This window comes from Apis cerana, linkage group LG5 (assembly GCF_029169275.1).
Source record: "Apis cerana isolate GH-2021 linkage group LG5, AcerK_1.0, whole genome shotgun sequence".
NCBI classification, from domain to species: Eukaryota; Metazoa; Arthropoda; class Insecta; order Hymenoptera; family Apidae; genus Apis; species Apis cerana.
The window spans coordinates 10472869-10493902 of NC_083856.1; the positions used below are offsets into that span (position 1 = coordinate 10472869).

Here is a 21034-nt window from a genome sequence, read left to right on the forward strand (position 1 = left end):
TAAATACCTGCTACAAATTAACACGTCTAATCGGTACGAATTTCGACGACAGAATGACGCGTCACGACCCGCTGTATTTATATTATCGAAATTTAGTATGGGACGGAATATGTTCGATAGATTGACAACAAACATCGAACATACATATATGGAAATATTCTAAATACATTTATCTTTGAAATTATGTTGACAATCGAATAATAATTTACACAAACGAAAATCACAATCGTAAAATAAATGTTTAATAATATTAAAATAATATTAAAATGAAATAATAAATTGAAATCAAATTCGAATCGAGGGCTTGATACAAGCAACCGGTAATTGTCAAATAAAAGAGCATCATAAATGACAAAAAATATAAAAAAATTATTTAATTTTGAAATATTACTTAATGATTAAAAAAACACATATTACTCAAGACTATAAAGTAATAAATTACACAATAATTAAATATGTAATTACACACAATTTATGAAACACAATCTATCACCACAATTTTCAACTGTAGACTGACGTCATGCGCATTACGATGCGCACTAAACATTATTGAAGTCGAGATGGCGCTATTAGCAGCGGAAAAGGATAAAGATAATTATATTAGTAACTACGCAAATAGCAGCATCTGTAAATTTAAAACTGAAAATTTTTAAATATAAATTATAATTTTTAATATTATACTAATATTTTATTAATTTCAAAATTTATTAATATAATATAATAATTTGTAATAAAATGATATAGTAAATTTATTAAATATTATATAAAATTTCTTTTGACTTCAAAGTTTATTCGATTTCGTATATAATATAAAATTATGTGTAAATTTCATATTTAAAATATATATGTTTTATTCGTTTATTTATTTGTATTTTTTCGTTTTTATTTATTATTTAAAATACATTCATTTATGACTGCAATTGTTTCGCATGTTTTATTCGTAATTATCGATGTATTTTATTATAAAGATATTGTGATTGGATGAAAAATTGCTGTTTATTATCTATAAATTAAATTATTTTTTGGCATGATTGATTGATTTATTTTTTAAATGTTTAATTATTTCTTTAACTACTTATATAATTATTTATTTTTATATCTGTTTTTTTATTAAATCATTATATATAATGTAACGAATTTCAATATTTTTCAAAGAGATGGCGCTACTAATTAAATAGTAAAAAGGAATTATATTTTTATATTTTTATCATACATATATTTTAAATATTTTGTATTTTTATAAATCATATATATATATATATTTATTTATTTTATTTATATTATTTAATGTTATATCAATTATCTGTCTGAGTTAATATTGATACGATATTGAATTAATTATAATATTAATGAAGTAGAACACATCAAACTAATACTATCGAATATATCTCGCTTATAACTTTTTTATTTGATAAAATTTATTAAATTCAGAAATATATTTATTATTTTTAATTTATTAAAATTTATTATTTACTATTTTTATTATATGTGGAAAAAATATATTTATTGTTTAATTGATTAATAGTATATATAAACGTTTTGATTAAAAATTTATATGTTAATAAAATAACATGTATTACTTATATATGCATCATTATATGTATATGCATGATATAAATATCATATATCATAATGAAATAAATAAATAAAACATGATTTATAATAAATATGTTAAACATTTGAAAAATTCTTCAATAAAGATCGGTAATCATCACTACAGCAACAGATTGCAATTAATTGATGTTCTTTGCAACTATTCGCATGCAAAAATCGACAATCCGCTAATTTACATTGGTAAGGTAAATCGTATGTATAAGGATCTGTGCAGCAACATGCATCGTGCAATAATTTTTCTCCGCAATAAGGAAGAACAGAAGTGTCGCACAATGGACATTTCCTGAAAAACAAAGAGAAATTAAAAAATTAAAAAAATTAAAATTTATATTGTCAATTAATTACAAAATATATTTACTTGTTTTGAAGAGGTCTATAAATATAATCCGTTGGAAAATTATAATATTTAATATTATCTTGATACAACTCCGTTTGCAACGTTGATGTGAATGGTAATGTTAATTTTTTTTCTTTTGCTTCACTGTCTAATAATATGCTGCTCTGTTCGCCTTATCAGCATATAAGTTAAAAAGATAAAATATATAAATATTGTTTCAAAAAGAAAGAAAATGTTAGAATTGAAGAGTTAAACATTTTTATAAACAAATAAAATAAAAATGTATAATACATCAATAGTATCTTCTGAATATTGATAATTTTGAATGAAATTACAAGTGTCAATATACTCACTTGATTCAGCAATAGCATACGATTGTATAATCAGAATGGTGGCGAATATTACCATGATAATATGCATATTTTTCACTCGATATCGAGACATACTTTTTAACACTTTCGAATATGGGCACACTTTCCAACAAAATAAATTTGTGCAGATTTAACTTTAATTTCTTTTCAAAACCTATGCAAACGTTACAACACGCTCACTTATAGTAGAATCACTTTAATGGTCGATCAGCAAATACCCGTTACTCGTAACAGATTCAGATGTTCCTCTCTTTTTGAAACGATAAATAAAAAATGAGATCAATCGCTGAAAGAATTCTCGATGAGTGTCCAAATCTGTTTTTAATCGTTTCGTTAACAATATTTTTTAATGTATTTTTTATCGTTTTAGATTGAAATTTCGATTATCTGTTCTGAGATTGAGAAAAAGTGTGAATCAGGGACGAATTTTGATTTGATAGAAAGTTAAATTGTACAGATCCGGTTTAATTTCGCAACCATAAAATTTTATTGCCAACCATAAAAAAAAATTTTATATAAAATTTTGGCCTCCTATATAAATTATAATAATTCTCCTTAGTGATTAAAAATTATCTATTATTTAAATATTATTAAAAATATTTAATAATAATTATATTTTGTTTCGTTCAATAAGTTTTTTATACGGTAAATTCTTCTTTATCTTAAGTAACGATAATGTTGCAATAATTCGATTGTGAGCAAATTTTTACGCGTCTCGTGTAATCGTTTTATCTTATTGTTTATAATTAAGGAACTATCGTTTACGTAAAATTGCATCACATCCGCAACGAAAGAAAAAAATTAAAATAAGATTTCAAATACACGTTTGTACATTATTTGTTGCATTTCATCCATTAAAATACAAATACAACCGCTATTATATTCATTTATATTTCTTTGTACAATTACATTTCTTCATATACTATATATATACACGAGAAATCGCAAAAATTGTTTCTATCAAATTAGTAAAAATTTCACTTTCATTGCCACGTGTTATAAACATTCATTTGCCTTTAATATTTCTTGTACGGTGAAAAAATAATTTATTAAAATAAAACTTTTATATATATATATATATATATATATATAATATTTGGTATTAAACGTGTATTATTAATTAGGCCGGCTAAAAGAGCAACCTGAGCACCGTTAATATCGCCAGGAACTTTATAACATTTATATTCGTTGATGATCCTGCTGCATTTGCTAAATATTTCCCTGAAAGAAATGAATTTAACGTGAAATAAAATTCTACTAGAATTAAATATAAAATTGCCTAAGAAATATCTTACGATGGATAATTTTTCTATTAAACTTTTAATATCTTCCGAGATATATTTTTTTATGAAAATTATTATTCTAATCTGTCCATTCTTCTCTATTCTTCTATTAATTATAAAATTACGCTCATTTTATTCGCTCTCGTCAATTTACGCAACAATACGTTTTATCATAATTATAAATAAAAAGTAACTTACAAATAGAAGCTAAGTAAGAATGACAACAACATTCCCGTAACCTCGCGTATTCAGCACAATCTCCAGCTTGCACTTTGCATTCCTCGGGCCCGACACGACAAGTGTGCGTCACGAAGGGAAATACCTCTGAAACAATAGATTCATAAGTGCAATGAAGAAGAATTTCGATATTTAAGAAAAGTTTAAAATCAATTTAAAATGATGTACATTAGACAGATTACATTAGAAATTCGTTCAACTGATCTCATATGATACGAATATTTCTGACGAGTAGTTTTAATTTTTTCAAAAATATATTTTTTACAGGATATTTTAATATCGTTTAACTTCAACTGTTTTATGGAAGCAAAAAAAAATTTATTTTCAATTAATAAGTTTTAACTGTAAATATTCTTGGATTTACAATAGAGATATCACGATAAGTAATAAATAAAACTAACCAGTTTTATTACTTGTATTAACGATCAATTCGTAATGAGAGTATTAAAGGTTTCCAATTTCATATCAATCGGAAAAGAATACTTAATAATTGATAAGAATACTATTCGAATTAAAATCATTATCTTAGAATGTTCAGAAGTTAATAATAAGTTAATTTATAAGAGGAATTTCTTTCCTTTAATTTTTTCTTTTTTTTACTCTAGCAATAGATAAAATTTGCTTCAGAATTATTTTTTATACAATATCTTTAATTATTTATACAATAGAATGAAATTTCATTATTATTTCTAGTCTACTGTTATTTACATAGTACATACTCTGCATAATCGAATCGATTGATTAGAAATAAGCAAAGAAGAACGTGTGATTCATAAGATTGATCGAAACGAACTCGTGTATTCGATTCGTGCACACGATGCGTGCAGCAATGCAATTTTATTGCTACCACTATCATTGTCATTCGCATAAACTTGGCACGCATTAACAGTAGCAAGACTAACTAACATAAAGCGTTGTTACAAAATTAACTGTTTACAGGTTTTTCAGGAATCATTAAAACGTTTCTCCTACGTTTCAACTAAAAAATACTTATATAACCGAAAATAAATTATTTTAAGGACTTATCTTCAGCATAAATTTTAATGTTTCATTTCAAAAGATTAGTTATCTTTGTTAAAAATACGGAAAATTATTTATCTATATAGATAACTTCTTAAATATTTACTTAATTTACTTTAAAGAAATGTATCTACTTGCAGTTATTAACATTTTTAATATTTTTTTTAAAAAAATTGTTATTAAAAGAAAAAATTATTAGCAAATTTGCGAGTAAAAAAAAAAAGACAATGAATATCCTATAATGTAAATGGCGAACGATTTTAAACAAATAGATATTTACTTATTTGTGCGAAGCAAGGTCACCGGAGAGACTAAACTAATTAGAAATTCGAGTAAATGGCATTAGAGGTGAATGGCCGATAGCTACGTAAAAAGTACGAAGGAAGAACGCGCGGAATACCCAAGTGTTCCTGTTTAACGGCGATGCGACGTGTTTTGCGTGAATCACCTGGTATAGCCACCCTGTGCGCGAACGCATTATACTCGCGTGTGCCTGACAAGGATGAATCGTTAAACGAACAACGATGATTTCCTGAACAGGTGATTGTCCTTCCGTTCAGCTGGATTTGAAGATGCTTCGCAAAAATTCACGCGTCATTCTTCAAAGTTTCTTGAAACAAATGGAAACATTTGTTTCGTTGCGGAGCAGATACCAGGTTGACCGAAAATATTTTCCTGCTATTTATTTTTATAATAATATATCGACAAACGTCAACCTCACTGATAACAATTTCGGAGAAATCGTTTCATTAATTATAAGTCCTATGTTTTTTAATTTAGATCACAAGAATTATTATTCCGTAGTACGAATTATAAACACTGTGACAATTTTAGATTCTATTATCATGATTCGTTGCGAAGTGTTGCATAATCAAACCGACATCGTTCGTATGGTCAATTCTTCACGCACGAATTGTTCGCACACACATCGCTCTTTCTTTTGATCGATTTTTACACGTAAATCGATGAAGGACACGCCTAAAAACACAAGCAACGTAATTGTAAAAAGTGAAACAAAGAAATCTATTAGAAATCAAGGTGATGGTTCCATTTTTCATAATCATTGCAACATTGAATGTATAATGCAATATAGAATATAGAAAGTTTTGCATCGTGTAAGACTTTTCCAAAAGATAGAAGAACATTGTTAACTTACCGTTAACGCTGCCATCGCAACAACAATGATCATTTATCACACTTCCATCTTTGCAGTAAGTCATCTCGGTGTTCGTGCAAGGCTTGCATCCTGGGATTGGTCCTGTAAAATTATACGAAATGTAATATTCTTCTTATTAAAAATAAAACATTTTTGCGTATTTTTAAAGTAGAAACGAGCATAGAGCTTGGAGCCTCTTATAATATAACATCCCATATTCCTTAAGTAAGTAAAAAAAATTATAGATTTTTAATGTTTAATCAATTAAAAATTACATTTCATTATTCTCGTTTCGATTATAACATAGAACTGTTATTAAACGGGACTATAATCTCATCAAATCGAGAGAGTACATGTATAATTCACATTAATTGGTGTCTCGAGGTTTTACGCAATTGTTTTGAAATTGTGCCGTGATGTTGTAGATTATACTGATGTTATATCATCTTAAATATTTAGATGTTATTATTTATTATAAAATAGCGTGTATATATAATAATAGTTACAAAATGTCATTAAATTAAATTAAATTAAATTAACTGGATCTTATTACGATTAACCTTACTACGAAGATTTATTAGTTCAAATAAAAAAATAAAGAAGCTAACAGCGAGCGAAAATATTAAAACTGCATTGAATTACAGATATTGATTTATTCAAGGATAATTTCAGAAATAGCATCAGAAATACTACTATTCTCAGAATTGTATATATGTTGCAAATCACTGAAATATACGCTGACAAGCTCAAATCGTCAAACAAAACAAGTAACCTTGGTTTTTCACTTCCTGTTCACGATAACTATTACGTTTGAAAAAAAAAAAAAACAAAACAAGAAGATCTTTTTTCTTTCTAACAATTATTTTCAGATATGAAAAAAAAAGAAGGTAGCAACCTTTGCGGACCATGCAACAAATCTAGTTAGATTAAATCAAGCGACAATGATTCGAAATCGATCGAATACCTTTCATATCCATACCCGCTGCAATAGTTGAACATAAAGGCCAATTAATAAAATGAGATTTCTTCGAGTTATAATTGATCGTGCGAGGTGGAAAGTAACCGAAGTATCTGTTTAAGCGGATCAAAGGGAAGTTATTTTCGGAAGGAAAGATAAATAGATTTCGGTGCTTCGTAAAGATGCTTTATAGACCAGACGTTAGAATGAAGTCGGACAAGGGGGCTTCAGACGTGTAACGCTTTTAGTATTGAGAAGTGGGATGTACGTTAAGTATTACCGGGATAGAGCTGCAACTTTTTCGCCTCTTTAATCGCCTCCTCGTAGAGGACTTCATGCTCCAGGTAATATTCCTCGTCCGGATGATGGTTCACCACTGTGACCGATTCGAGATCACCGAGGATCAGGATCAGTATCAACACTCTAAATGTAGCGGCGTGGTTCATGCTAAGCCCTCTTCTTCGACATCCTCGATAATCGTCGGGACCGCGATGCTTTTACATGGATACCGCTCTCGCTTGATTCTGCTTCATTGAAATAAATAAATTATTTTTTTGAAATTACTTGCTAACCCTTTAAGATGAAAGTGGTAAATAAAATAATCGTATTTCGATATATTTTCTATCGTTACTGAGAATATCGTTTCAATCTCGTATTCAGTTTCGTAATTTTAATTTTACCACCATTGTCCACGGCTTTTTATACTTTTTTCTTCATTACCCAGACTTGTTTCGTACGCATAACATAATAATTGTCGTAACCGGAAGTATATGCAAGATTATAGGATAAGGATACCGGTGGGAGGGTACTATATGATATGAACGATAACGATTGTTAGCATTATCGTCATCCAAGGTAAGTTTTGTGAAAGAACTTCTCGTATTCAACCCGACTGTTATCAAGGTGTACGTACATTTTAAATATTCTTCCAACCGTGTAATCGTTCCGTCAAACAATTTTTTCCGCTGCATTATGTGAATATGAAAATCAATTTAACAACATATTTTTAATAAATTAATTAATTGCATTTATCTTCGATATCTACATCATCAAAGAAAATAAATATTCCAATGGTTGCTTTAGTCATCGCATTAAATTACGGCGTAAATTAATATTAAAATTATATAATTGCATCACCTTATCGTTAAATCTATTATGCATATGCTTGGCTTATGTTCTAATGTTATAAGTTGCACGCGAAATTCGTTCGTGTGGTTTTGATATCGATCGTTCAATTCATTTCATTTTGGGAATGATTCATCCTTGAACGTTACCCCTCTTGGGTAATTTTCCTCGAGTTATATGTTATCCTGTTTTCGTATCTAGATGTTGGAAATTTTATTTAGTTTTTAACACAAATAATGCAAGTTGAAACAAAGGATACAATTAAAGGAAAGATAATAAAAAGATAATAAAAATAACGAAACTACACAATAGTAAAAACAATTAAAAGACACGAAAAAGAATTATTTATAGATGAAATTTGAATCAAAACGTATTTTGATGTACACAGGATGACGATAAAATAGTCCAGCACACCTATAAACGAAAAGATTCAAACAAACGGAACGATCCATAATCTTCGGACAAATACCAATGTCTATTTGTGTAACATTACAATTTTGCTATATCCGCTCCGTTACGCTTTTCTTTAAATATCAATTTTCTGAAATATGAATTTCTCATAATAAAATTTGTTTTGTTCATAAATTACGTTTTGATCCTCATTACGATTCTCAATTTACAATACCTACAACAAAATGTTTCATAATTAATATCTGAAACAAAGATACAGATTTGACAAAGTTGTATATGATAAAAAAAAAATTACAGAGTGTGGAAATAAAAGAATAGTGACAAGAAAAAACGAGATAAATACAAGAAGTTACATTCGCTTTGTGAGTCACAATGACAAAGACAGACGATCGTTAATTAAGCCCAATTAAGGGCTCTGTACGCGAAACACGGATGTCTTGACTTTTCGAATCAAGGTGGTATCGCGGTATGTCTTCCTGTTAATTGTACTTCTCGTTTTAAACGTGGATATTTCGTTTTTCATAGAATTCAAGAAACACGGATAGAGAATTGACCGTAAATACATTTGAAGACGTAAAGTTAATTAAGGTATTGAACACGATATGACAGAAAGCGGACACGGTTTATCTACTTGAGGAATTACGTCATTATAGTGCTCGTTTTCTGGAGACTTTGAAGAAGACTCTGAAGAAGAAGACGTGTGAAACATGGACAATGTACATAAAAGAATAATGGTAAGAATATTGAACGAAGTTAAATCAAGGTTAGTTATAAAACTATTAATGTTGTAATTTTATAACGCGACAAGGAATCATTGGCATTAAGATTTCAATTAAACGTAGGAGTATTTTCCAATTTCTTGAAATAATATTTTTAAAATATTATGATATATTTAAATATAAAATAGTTTTTAATAATTATCATAAATAAAGATATAATATCAATTATTAGATTCCATTAAATAGTTTTTTACAGTGCAATTCATATTTTTTTAAAAAAATAAATGAATGTAAATCATATCTTAAGTTAAAAATTCATGCTAAATTAGCTACTTGATATTACATTAATATAACAAAACCTCATTAAAAATTTGTTTTGAAATTATAAATAAAGTAAAATTTCGAATGTTTTGTTCATACTTTGAAATATTAGTATTATTAAAATCATTATTATTCGAAGTTCGTACTTCACCAAATCAAGATTGATACAAATATTTACACATATTATAAAAAGTCTTCATCTTCTTATCTTAAATATATAAATATTAAAATAAAGATGTTCTTCCCCCATCGATAATGTACATTGACACTTGTAGCGTCTACGTAAGAAATGAAACGTTTGTTCGTATCGTCTAAAGTTCTAAAGTCGATTTTTTTAATTATATTTTCGAGAAGAATCATTTTATCTTTATCAACCTTTGACTTCGACTCTTAAATTATCTCTTTCTCTCTTTTTTACTGTAGTAAAGGAGGAAAAGATGATGAAGGGGAAAGTTATTATATTTATCTTCTTATCGTAGCTGAAACCTAATTTCAAAAATTTATATTTGATATTTTTATAAAATAATTTATATAATAATAAAATTATCCAATTTATAAAATATCTCCATCAATGTTCATTTTAGTCTATATTTCCCGTACAAAATATCATATATATTGTATTTTACTTTTTAATAAAATAAAAAAAATATAATATAACAACATAATATAAAATATTCTCTCACCATTATTTCACCCCATTGAATACTCGAATAATCCATTATTAAAAATCCATGTTTCTCGATCGAATCTTTCGAAGTATCATGTTCAAATTCACTGGCACAAAATAATTTGAATCACATTCAACGAATCACCTGCATTGTATTTATATTCCTAGAGATGAAAATGAAAAGGAAGAATAAAGAAGATGAAACAAAAATCCGTTTTTCTCGATTTAAGAGTTTAAAAATTTATAAATTGTTGATAAAATGTGAATAAAAGAGAATGAAAAACGTAAAGTAGTTATAAAATTTTGTCCGCCTGGACAGACGTACGACCGTCGAACACTACAGGCTGCGTTGAACTGTCGACCGAGGGCTGAAAAGAGTATTAGGCAGCACTACCACCATCACCATCGTACTGTTCCATATTACTGCTACTACAACCACCACTATTGTAACCAAACTTGTTTAAGACGCATGTTTAAGACGATGTTTAAAAAATATTTAAAATTATTTGAAATTAGAGTTTGATTTATACTTTCACTTTTTGTTCGTATATGCATGTACAATATCACGATTTCTATTTAAAATTATTTTGATGATAATTTCTCTTGACAAATTTAATTTTTTTTTTATCTTACATATTTATAAATTTTTAATTTTAACGAATTAAAAATTAATCGTTAAAATAATTTTGTATCTTCGAAACGACGATATGAAATTTAAAAATTTTTTTTTATCAGACAAACTTCTTAAAGAAGTGTCATAACTCTCAAAAACATTAAATTTAAGATACATTTATTTCATGATTAGCGATCAATGTTAGCTCTATTCACATTTAATGCATTTATGTGTATATACTTTTACAGTTCAATAACTGAAAACTCTACAACAAAGGATACGTGCTTCAGAATACAAAATACTTAAACGTTTAATCATTTGTATAAAATACGTTACGAACCGGCATATGATCTGCGTACGTAAAACCGCAATCCCAAATTAGATGGCAGCATTTGTACTAGTTTTTCAATTCAAATTCATGAAAAAAATAATTGAAGTTCTTATAAGTTCCACGAAGTAGAATGTATATCAATATATTGATTGATATATTTCGAAAAATATCTATAATTATCGGACGATTAAACATGAAAAATTTTTTAATTTATAATAAATTATATTATTGTCAATTCTTTAAAATATACGAATTATTGATGTATTAATAAATTTTAGCATTAATAATTTGTTAATTTTGGAACAAAAGAAAATAGTGATGATGAAAAGATTTAATCTAAATTAAATTTAAATTAAATTTTTGCTTTTTATAAATATTAATTAATTTATATTTTTTTAATTTTTAAATTATTCTATTAAATAAAATTTTATATTATAAATATTTTAAATATTAAAATTACAAATCCTTTTAATTATTCAATTTACCAAATTTACAATTGCACATATTGCAATCATTATTTTTATAAAAAAATCATGGAAATATTTCTCGCTGAAGATTACGTATGTTGTGTATAGATCATTTTCGGCTCATAATAGACATCTGGATTTTTGTAGGAATGGGTCCAATGTATAAAGGCTTCGTGAAAGGGCATTTATAAGAAAGCATTAAAAACCTTGCGAAAAAGGGTCGGTACGTTGCTTATTGATCTTGTCGGCGAGTCCTGTCTTGATTCAGTCCTATATTCACCGATAATTTCAACATCAAAAGAATATTTTTATAATTTTATCTTATAAAAAATTATTATTTTAATAAAATGAAAAGTAAAAATAATTATAAAAAAAGGATATTCCAATTTCTTTCTTATATTAAATTCTTTCTCTACAATCAATTTTAATATAATAGTACAAAATTAAAATGTAGATATATTTTTTTTGCCAAAAATATCGATAAACATATATAAAGATTATCAAAAATTTATTAATTAAATTATAGTGAAGTATAGATAAAAATAGAAGAAATCCTTTATTGATCTTTAAATACAGGCTATGAATTTGACAAGGATATTTCTATATAGTAACAAAATATATTTAGTATTCATGATTCTTTGACCCGCATGTTTGATTTTTTATTACGTTCGGAACAAACTGTTTTTTTATATAATTATATTTTTATATTTCTGTAAATATTATATCAACAAAATAAATGCTTACCAATAAGAGTTTAAAAAATTAATTAAATATTGACTTTTTAAAGTCAAATTTATAAGGATTAAAATTGTGTAATTCGATTAATTTATTATATTCTATTTATCATGGGTGCGCCATGCCTAGCCCTCGTACGCTCCACATACGTTTTATAACGACACACCTTATATGTGGCCCCTGGAAATGTACAGGTAAAATGATCAATTTATAGCCACAATACGTCTGCTTACATATCTGATTGACATTCGTTACCCATACGTCATATAAGTAATACACATAGATGAATTCTATTTAAAAATGAATAATAATTAGAAATAATATTTCATTTCAACTAATTGCTTATATTTAATATTCAATATTTCAATATTTAAAAATTACGAAATTAAAAAATTTTTTATTTAAAAATATATATACCTTATAATTCGTATACACATGATTTACACATATACACAGATACAAAAATTTGTTTTAACAAATATTTGAATATCCTAATTGTGATAATGTTAAATTGTATTGAATTATAATTTCCATGATCATAAATTTATACAAAATTATATTAATATAATAATTATAATAATTAAAAATTAAAACAAACTTAAATTTCCTTAGAAAGAAATATACTTGGAAAGAAACAGAAACATAAAAGTTTAGGTTAGGAAATAAGCTATATGTAGATTGTTTTTATGTTTCTTCATCGATTTTATTGATTTATATTGATCCGGTTCTGCTCACTATTAACTTGTTTCCATTTAACTGTTTAATTTTTGTAGGTGAAAGAAACTCTCTCTGGCAGTGAGACTGTTATATCTCAATGAACGGTTTATTTAGTTTCCTGTAGTGTTAAACAATGCGGACGAAAATGAACGTAGGCGATAATACACGCGTGTTCGCTTGTAACTATTCCACTAATTAATTGCACAATCTTTAAATGATAATTCATTGGAGCATTTAATCCATAAAATTGGAAATCTTTTATATAATATTTATAATTTATAATATTTTAATACGTATATATAATAACTATAAATATATTATATCATCTCTTTCTTATAATTGGTTTATTATATACATACTTTTGATTTATTTTTAAAATAGAACAATTTGATTGGTTTATTGTATTTAAATATGAAACAAGTTTGAATTCGCGCTTTTTTTTACATTATTTCTACATGTCATTGCAGTAAATATAAAAAATTTGAAAATACATGCGCGAAAGAAACTATTGCGCGCCTTAAACTGCATTATATACAGTTTATGCCGCATTGCATAGTTCAAGCTGGAAACGTCAGCACTCTAAATAGAAATGTCTTGAGAGAAGCGCAGGAGAACTGCGGAATTCTTCATCTATACAGTATTTGTTACTTTATAATTGCATATTAAAATATAAACTTCTATTTATATTTACAACGTAGAATCAAATTATAATAATGTCATCTGAGCCAATATTAAATCCTGTAAGTATTATTTTTATAGATTAAAGAATTATTTGACCTAATAAAAATAACAAAATGACTGTCATTTTTGATTAAGAAAGAATACATACATCTGCAATGCTGATATAATTACAATGAAATATAGTTTGTCCATATATTAAATGAATTATTTCATTAAATTTTTCAAATTATTTTCAATTTTCTATGTAAAAATCCATATTATATAACATAAAAAAATTTTTTAAATGTATAACAAAATTGAATTGAAATAATAGAATAAAATATAATAAATGACAGCACAATAATATAATTTTTTAATGCTTTTTATTTAATGAATTTAAATAAAAATATAAAATAATTGAATTTATCTAGTAATTAATTTGTATTTTAATAAGTTCACATTTTATATTTCTATTTTATGTTTATATTTCAAAATAATAATATATTTTTATATTTTTTTTTGTTTAAATTAATTTATCTTTAAAAATTATTTTCTTATTTAAATAGCCTATTCCTTATGTGGGATCCATTGAAGGAGGTTTAAAACCTGGAAAAATGGTAAAAATTCAAGGCAAAGTTTCTCCTGATGCTGTACGTTTTGCTATAAATTATCAGCTAGGACCTAATTTAAATCCAAGAGATGATATAGCTATTCATGTTTCACCACGCTTTCCAGAAGGATTTATTACTAGAAATCATATAGAATCAATGACTTGGGGTATAGAAGAAAATGAAGGTCCTATGTTGATACAACCTGGCCAAGAATTTGAAATTCTTCTTTTATGTGATCATAAATGTTATAAAATTGCTATAAATGGTAGACATTTTACAGAATTTAATCATCGATTACCATATGATAAAGTAACGCATTTGGTTATTGATGGTGATGTAGAAATACAATCCATCTCATATGAAATTGTACCTATAGATCCGCCTAGTTCTCCTAAAGTATTATCTACACCAGATGTACCTATTGCTAACTTTGGCCCACCACGTAATTAAACATTATATATATATTTTTATCAATTAGATAATGAATAATTTTAAAAATTGTGTAATTAGATTTATATATTATATATTATTATATTATAATAATTTATTTTTTAAATAAATTATTATTAATTTTTAGCTCCTGGTGGATTATATCCTACAATACAAGGTGGATATGGTCCACCTCCAGGTCCTGGTTATGGTCCACCACCTCCAGGTCCTGGTTATGGTCCACCACCTCCAGGTCCTGGTTATGGTCCTCCACCTAATGCATATGGAGGTTTTCCTCCAAAATCATATGGATATCAGCCTGGATATGAAAAGCCTGAAGAAGAAGATGCATTTAGTGGTTGTTTGGATAAAGTAGGCCTTGCATTAGGAGGATTAGTTGCTGCAGGAGGTATAGCAGCTGCTGCACATGCTATAAATGTATATAATTCATATATATTTCAAAAGTAGTAATATATATATAATATATTAAATATATAATAATATATAATATTATGTATAATAATTTAGAAAAAAAAAGAAGTTGAAAAAGATCAAGAAAAGTCTGATGCTTCTAAATCAAAAACAGAAAGTGAAGGTGGCTTAGGAAATCTTGGCTCTCTGGGTGCAGCTTTAGCAAGCAGTTTAGTGAACAATGCTTTAAGTAACTCGCATGCACAACAAGGCTATCCCTCCCAACAATCAAGTAATAGTGGTGGTGTATTAGATTCTATTCTTGGAGCATTAGGTATGATATAATAAACATATACATCTTATACTTTAAAAATAAATAAGTCTTTTTAAATTATAAATATAAAGATATTTTAATTTGTTTATAAATAATGATAATTATATATAATTCAATAATTAAATATAGAAGTTCATTATAAATCATATTTATATTAAAAATCATAAAAATTTCACAATTAAATTTTAATATACTAACTTTATATAATATATATATATATATAAGGTGGAAGTAGTGGAAGTAATATAGCACCACCTCCTACAAATCAGCCAAGTGATCCATTGACAGGAGCCTTAGGATCTATTATTGGTGGTGTTTTTGGTAATGATGGAAATCAAAAATCAAATTATCAGCCTTCAGGAGGTTATGGAAATTATCAACCTTCTGGTGGATATTCTAGTCAACAATCAAATTCAGGTTCAGATCTTTTATCTGGAATAGGATCAGCAATTGGCTCTTCTTTGTTTAATTCAGCTTTAGGAGGTCTTACAAAACATGGTAAAGATGTAAGTATAAAATGCTTTAATTATAAATATAAAAATTTTTTAATTTATTTATATAATTATTTTTACAGAAATCTCTTGAAGATAATCATTCGACACCTCCATCAAGTTATACATCAAATTCTATGAAACCTTCTGATAGTTCTACAAATAATTCTTCTTCAGGACATAATCTAACAGCAGAAGAAATTTCAAAAGGCCTAGGTTTGGATGACTAAAGTAAGTTCAAATATAAATTCACATATGATAAAAATTATGCTCTCTTATTGTTATTTAATATAAAATGAGTTCTATTATAAATATTACTAACTGAAATGTGCACAATATATTAGGAATGTTTAAAAGGCAGCTAAGTATATTTTTGGCATAGAATATTTTAGTAAATAATAACAAGAAATACAATTGCTTGAATCTCATATTAACAAAATTGATATTTTTGTAAATATAAGATTATTTATTTAAAATAAATCCGCTTCATTTATGTTTTCATAAATAAATAATATATATCTTAGATCGATTATAAACAGAATAAAATAAAATATTTGTAATAAAATCTTTTTAAGCTTTATAGCCAAGTTGATATTTTTTAAGATTTATTATATTTTTATAAAAATAGCGATATAACTTGAATGCGTTAATAGAATACAAAATACTTTGTTACTTATTTTATTTTCTTAATATATAAAAAATAAAATATATATGTTATAAAGTATATATTATATATTATAAAAACAAATTAATAAATTTATTCTCGATGAAAAACTTCTGTTGATGAACATGTTTCCAATATAATTCTATGTTTTTTTCTGTAATGTAACAAGAATATTAAATATTTATAATATACAATTAAAATGTTTCAAGAAACTTACATTTTCAAATTTTAATATTTCAAATTCTCGTTTTTTTTTTCGTTTAAAGAATCCGATTTTAAGTAATATTAAAATTAGCAATATTAATAATAAATTTCCTAAGAAAATTGATAAAATTATAATCCATGTAGCAATTTGTTCAGTTATTAGTGAACCTAAAAACATTGTAGCTACAATAACATTATCAGGTTTATGTCCAATTTTTTGAATAATATGATGTGATTCCAAAATATTAACATTTCCCCTAGATAGAAAAAATATGATATCTTTTCCTGCCATCATTGCTGTAATAAAAAATTAAAAAAAAAAAATTTAAACATATTATAATTTAAAAATTACATGTAAAAATATATTAACATATTAAAATAAATCTTACATTTAAAATTAGGTAAATAGAAATCTAATATAAGTGAAATTTTTGCAATAGATAAAGAATTTAAAAATGGGCCTAATTTGTATTTAATATATGTACATTTTATATTGTCATTTATGCAATCAACATAAAGTGATCTATTTTTAGGTGGAAAATTTATAGAAAAATTAGAATCTGTTATAAACTTTTCTGTGTATTTTTCAGTATTTGCAGTATAAATTTTAAAATTATCAATCAAAGCAGTTGAAACTGTGGAGTTTAAATAAGTACAATGAAATGGTTGATTATCTATGTAGCTGCAAGTTGTGTCATTTATATTGATAATTTGTATATCTCCAATAGATTGCTTCCAGAAAGTTGGAATACTAATTGTTAATATAACTTGATTAATTGGACTAGCACCAAATTTCTGAATTTCATAAATATGTTGAAACTGAATGCTGTTTAATTTTTTATCTTCATTTTCAAAAAAATATGAATATAAATCATGTTGGGCTTTCCTAAATAAAAATAATTGTATCAATAACAATCTATATATGAATAAAATATGAAAATATAAAAAAAGAAATTAAATAATAATAATTAAATAATAATAATAATTAATAAACATAGGAATACTAACCCTGTTATTGCTATATCAATATCAGTATCAAAATATATAGTGAAAATATTTATATTATTTAATGAATTTTTTTGTTCACTTTGTGTACTAAAATTGGTCCATAGTTGTACATGGTCAATATCAAATTGAACTTTACTCATATCCAAATTTAATATTAATTTTTTCTAATAAATACATATATATTGTTATATTTGATATAATATAAGATATAATTGTTATATTTTTAAAAATTAAATTAATTTTAATTAATATTTTTAAAAATATTATTATATAAAAAATAAATTATATTTACGTTTTTTTTAAGTGGATTTCCAAGATCACATATTACTTCTAAAGTATTATTTTTATAAAAATTTTCTATACATAAAGATGGTATACTTGCTAATGATAATATTTTTGGTATATATATGTATATTTTAGCTTGATATGCAGGTTCACCATTATTAAACACATCTAATTTAAATTTAGTAGTAAATACAGATCCTATGATATATCTATTACCAGACTTTAAATCTGTTGAAAGTAATATTTTCACATCTGAAGTACAAATATTATCTTCACCACAGTCTACAGCAAATGGTAATTTTATTAGATCTTCAGTTTTAGAAAGTAATTTATTTATGATTGCACAAGATGTACAAAAAAAATTCAAATTTCTCTCATTGTTACTTAAATTCTTTTCTAAATTAATTTTTACAGATATTTCAATTGGATTTATTATATTTTGAATATTTTCCTAATAAATTAAACAGATATAATATATTTTTATTAAAAATAAATATTTTTTTAAATATATTTATAAAATTTTACCTTTAAATGTATTTCAATTTTCTTGCATAAATTTTTAGATTTATATAAAGTTTCGGAAAATTTATAAATATTAATATTATTTTTTTCTGTATTATAATAAGCCCTTCCATATATTTCATCGATTTTCAAAAATTTAACAACTCCTAAACATTGCTTAATATTAAATATTTCTTAAATATTATATTAAAGATATATATATATAATAGATGTATATTAAATATATTCAATCCTATTAAATATATAATAATAAATATATAATTCTATATAAATATTTAATTATGTACTTACGAAGGAATTTAGGAGCATTTATTCCATCATAATATGTACATATATTAATTAAAAAAGAAGAAGAATTTATTAATAATTTTTTATCTTCATAAATCAATTGTGTAATTACTGTTACAATAGGTTTTGATTTTATTAAAACAACTTGTTCTGATAAATAAGCTCCAACTGCAATATCAGGATATTTATCACCATTTATGTCACGAGGTTCTGAAATTGAAATCCCAAATCCACGGATATTTTTTCCAAATTGTTTTCCAATTATTTTTTGACTATAATGTCTAAGTAATCCGTTACTATTGCCATTAAATATATATATTGCACCAGTTCCTTCTTCATATGGTGCACCAACAGCAATATCATTATAACCATCATAATCAATATCACCAAGACAAGATATAGTAGAACCAAATCTACTTTCAGATATTTTTCCATCAAATGATTGTTTTTTAAAATTTTCCTAATATTAATATTTGAATTTAATATATACATTATATTTTAATATAATATATTTAGAATACAACATATAACATACATTAGATAAAGCAGTATATACATATATGCGACCTTCATCTATATTTTTTGACCATAATGGTGCTCCAACAATTAATTCATCTTCAGCATCACCATTGAGATTACATGATGTTAAAGCAGCACCAAAATATTCTCCATATTGTTCACCTCTTAAAAATTTCTTTATATTTATTATTGCATTATTAGTTTCAGGAAAAGTAAATATAATAACACTTCCATTCATATTTGAATCTTTTGGAGCACCAGAAACAAACCATAATTCTCCTTTTATAAAATAACCAGATGTTACTGCGTATCCTAAATAAAATATAATTATAAATTATTGTTTTATATATTATTGATAAATAAATATATGTTTTTTAATATTTTTTTATATAAATGTTTTTTACGATTTATATTATAAAAATATTTAATTAGTAATATTAAAAGTGTACTATTTACCGAAATAACTATTTTCACGAATTCTTTTTTCATTTTTAGTTGACGGAATTATAAATTGTATTTTCCCATAAATTGGTTTTTTAACTAATAAAGGTAAGCCTTTCCAATTAAATATACCAGGACTACCTAATATTAAATACCATTTTAATCCAATAGATACCATATTTATTGAAAAACCAATTTGACTCATTTCAAAATTATAAACTTTTCTATTATTTGGATATGTAAAATTCGAATAATTTGAAAGTGATAAAATTTTGTTTTCAACTTCATTTTCAAAAAATTTAATATTGTTAACTAATAATAAATAACAAATACCATTCATGTACCAATTATATTTATCTTTTTTTTTCCATCGTGGACCACAAACCTATTTATAAATTTAATTAATTAATTAAAAAATATTAATTGTCTTCAGATATTAATTATATTTAAAAAAAATATAAAATATAAAAAAAAATATGAAGAAATGAATAAAAAATTTAAACATACCACAATTCTAGGATTGGTTTTATTTTCTACAGCAATTGTTGCACCAATCCAGGCATTATCTTTAATTTGATTCCATTCACTATATTCACTATTTCCACTTTTATCAATAATCCACTCCTTACAGGTCTTATTAATTGAACATTGATATACAGTACCTGGTTCAATTACATTTTTTATTGTGCTTGAATTTGCTCTGGGAGCACCTACAAGAAGTATGGAATCTAGTCCTTCTGTATAAAGTGCAACAGAAAATCCAAAATAACTTCCTCGTTGATTATTAAAAGTTTTAGGAATATTAAATATTTTAACATTATTAACATCTAAATTATATGCTAATGTATTATATTTTAAAATTACAAATACAAAAATAGCAAACCATATATTAATTTTAGTTTTTAATAAATATATCATTTTGAATTATTAATATTAATAAAATGAACAATCAGAAAACATTATATGTACTACTTTTAAAACTGGAAGAACTAAGAATTTATTTACAGGAAGTGATATGTATTTACAGGAAATGCTATATATATTCATACCACAATGACATCATAAAGAAATTAATCATATTTATA

General features: G+C 25.1%; 4 protein-coding genes across 10 annotated transcripts; 1 reads left to right on the top strand and 3 right to left on the bottom strand.

Annotated features, from left to right (window-relative positions):
* Positions 1–449: 449 nt before the first annotated feature.
* LOC107997888 (uncharacterized) lies at positions 450–2629 on the bottom strand. Its single transcript, XM_017056817.3, has 3 exons — positions 2305–2629; positions 1973–2123; positions 450–1897 (listed from the first exon to the last, which is right to left on the bottom strand). The coding sequence occupies exons 1-3, from the start codon at positions 2393–2395 to the stop codon at positions 1672–1674; spliced, it is 468 nt and encodes a 155-aa protein (XP_016912306.1). The 5' UTR covers positions 2396–2629; the 3' UTR covers positions 450–1671.
* Positions 2630–2785: 156 nt separating this feature from the next.
* Positions 2786–11139, bottom strand: LOC107997886 (uncharacterized). 4 transcript variants are annotated; one of them, XM_017056815.2, is made up of 5 exons: positions 10236–11139; positions 7257–7500; positions 6019–6120; positions 3804–3929; positions 2786–3543 (listed from the first exon to the last, which is right to left on the bottom strand). In XM_017056815.2, exons 2-5 carry the CDS (start codon positions 7420–7422, stop codon positions 3452–3454), a joined length of 486 nt encoding a protein of 161 aa, XP_016912304.2. In that variant the 5' UTR covers positions 7423–7500; positions 10236–11139; the 3' UTR covers positions 2786–3451. The 4 variants fall into 4 exon arrangements, with proteins under 4 accessions (XP_016912304.2, XP_028522493.2, XP_061931119.1 ...); XM_028666692.2 differs by having other exon boundaries at positions 7257–7503; XM_062075135.1 differs by lacking the exon at positions 10236–11139 and adding an exon at positions 8808–10219 and having other exon boundaries at positions 7257–8726.
* Positions 11140–13554: 2415 nt separating this feature from the next.
* LOC107994560 (protein enabled) lies at positions 13555–16792 on the top strand. 2 transcript variants are annotated; one of them, XM_062075134.1, is made up of 7 exons: positions 13641–13822; positions 14309–14392; positions 14478–14795; positions 14931–15220; positions 15311–15527; positions 15753–16033; positions 16102–16792. In XM_062075134.1, the coding sequence occupies exons 3-7, from the start codon at positions 14510–14512 to the stop codon at positions 16246–16248; spliced, it is 1221 nt and encodes a 406-aa protein (XP_061931118.1). In that variant the 5' UTR covers positions 13641–13822; positions 14309–14392; positions 14478–14509; the 3' UTR covers positions 16249–16792. The 2 variants fall into 2 exon arrangements, with proteins under 2 accessions (XP_061931117.1, XP_061931118.1); XM_062075133.1 differs by having other exon boundaries at positions 13555–13822; positions 14309–14795.
* Positions 16102–20950, bottom strand: LOC133666104 (integrin alpha-4-like). 3 transcript variants are annotated; one of them, XM_062075126.1, is made up of 10 exons: positions 20833–20950; positions 20457–20659; positions 19965–20334; positions 19525–19820; positions 18993–19449; positions 18705–18847; positions 18187–18630; positions 17895–18058; positions 17276–17772; positions 16102–17183 (listed from the first exon to the last, which is right to left on the bottom strand). In XM_062075126.1, the coding sequence occupies exons 3-10, from the start codon at positions 20287–20289 to the stop codon at positions 16864–16866; spliced, it is 2646 nt and encodes an 881-aa protein (XP_061931110.1). In that variant the 5' UTR covers positions 20290–20334; positions 20457–20659; positions 20833–20950; the 3' UTR covers positions 16102–16863. The 3 variants fall into 3 exon arrangements, with proteins under 3 accessions (XP_061931110.1, XP_061931108.1, XP_061931109.1); XM_062075125.1 differs by having other exon boundaries at positions 16399–16836; positions 16900–17183; positions 20457–20867; XM_062075124.1 differs by having other exon boundaries at positions 20457–20867.
* Between the last annotated feature and the right edge of the window lie 84 nt (positions 20951–21034).

What these genes read in the sequence shown, in the direction of transcription:
- LOC107997888 (XM_017056817.3), bottom strand. Translation starts at nt 2,395, where the DNA reads ATGTCTCGATATCGAGTGAAAAATATGCATATTATCATGGTAATATTC. An exon ending in GTATGCTATTGCTGAATCAA is followed by an intron (nt 2,124 to 2,304) that starts GTGAGTATATTG and finishes TATGCTGATAAG; the next exon opens with GCGAACAGAGCAGCATATTA. An exon ending in TATAGACCTCTTCAAAACAA is followed by an intron (nt 1,898 to 1,972) that starts GTAAATATATTT and finishes TTTGTTTTTCAG; the next exon opens with GAAATGTCCATTGTGCGACA.
- LOC107997886 (XM_017056815.2), bottom strand. Translation starts at nt 7,422, where the DNA reads ATGAACCACGCCGCTACATTTAGAGTGTTGATACTGATCCTGATCCTC. An exon ending in TTGCGATGGCAGCGTTAACG is followed by an intron (nt 3,930 to 6,018) that starts GTAAGTTAACAA and finishes CTATTGTTTCAG; the next exon opens with AGGTATTTCCCTTCGTGACG. An exon ending in TTCTTACTTAGCTTCTATTT is followed by an intron (nt 3,544 to 3,803) that starts GTAAGTTACTTT and finishes CATTTCTTTCAG; the next exon opens with GGAAATATTTAGCAAATGCA.
- LOC107994560 (XM_062075133.1), top strand. Translation starts at nt 13,796, where the DNA reads ATGTCATCTGAGCCAATATTAAATCCT. An exon ending in CTGCTGCACATGCTATAAAT is followed by an intron (nt 15,221 to 15,310) that starts GTATATAATTCA and finishes ATAATAATTTAG; the next exon opens with AAAAAAAAAGAAGTTGAAAA. An exon ending in TTCTATTCTTGGAGCATTAG is followed by an intron (nt 15,528 to 15,752) that starts GTATGATATAAT and finishes TATATATATAAG; the next exon opens with GTGGAAGTAGTGGAAGTAAT.
- LOC133666104 (XM_062075124.1), bottom strand. Translation starts at nt 20,867, where the DNA reads ATGATATATTTATTAAAAACTAAAATTAATATATGGTTTGCTATTTTT. An exon ending in TCGTGAAAATAGTTATTTCG is followed by an intron (nt 19,821 to 19,964) that starts GTAAATAGTACA and finishes TATTTTATTTAG; the next exon opens with GATACGCAGTAACATCTGGT. An exon ending in AAATTGAAATACATTTAAAG is followed by an intron (nt 18,631 to 18,704) that starts GTAAAATTTTAT and finishes TTAATTTATTAG; the next exon opens with GAAAATATTCAAAATATAAT.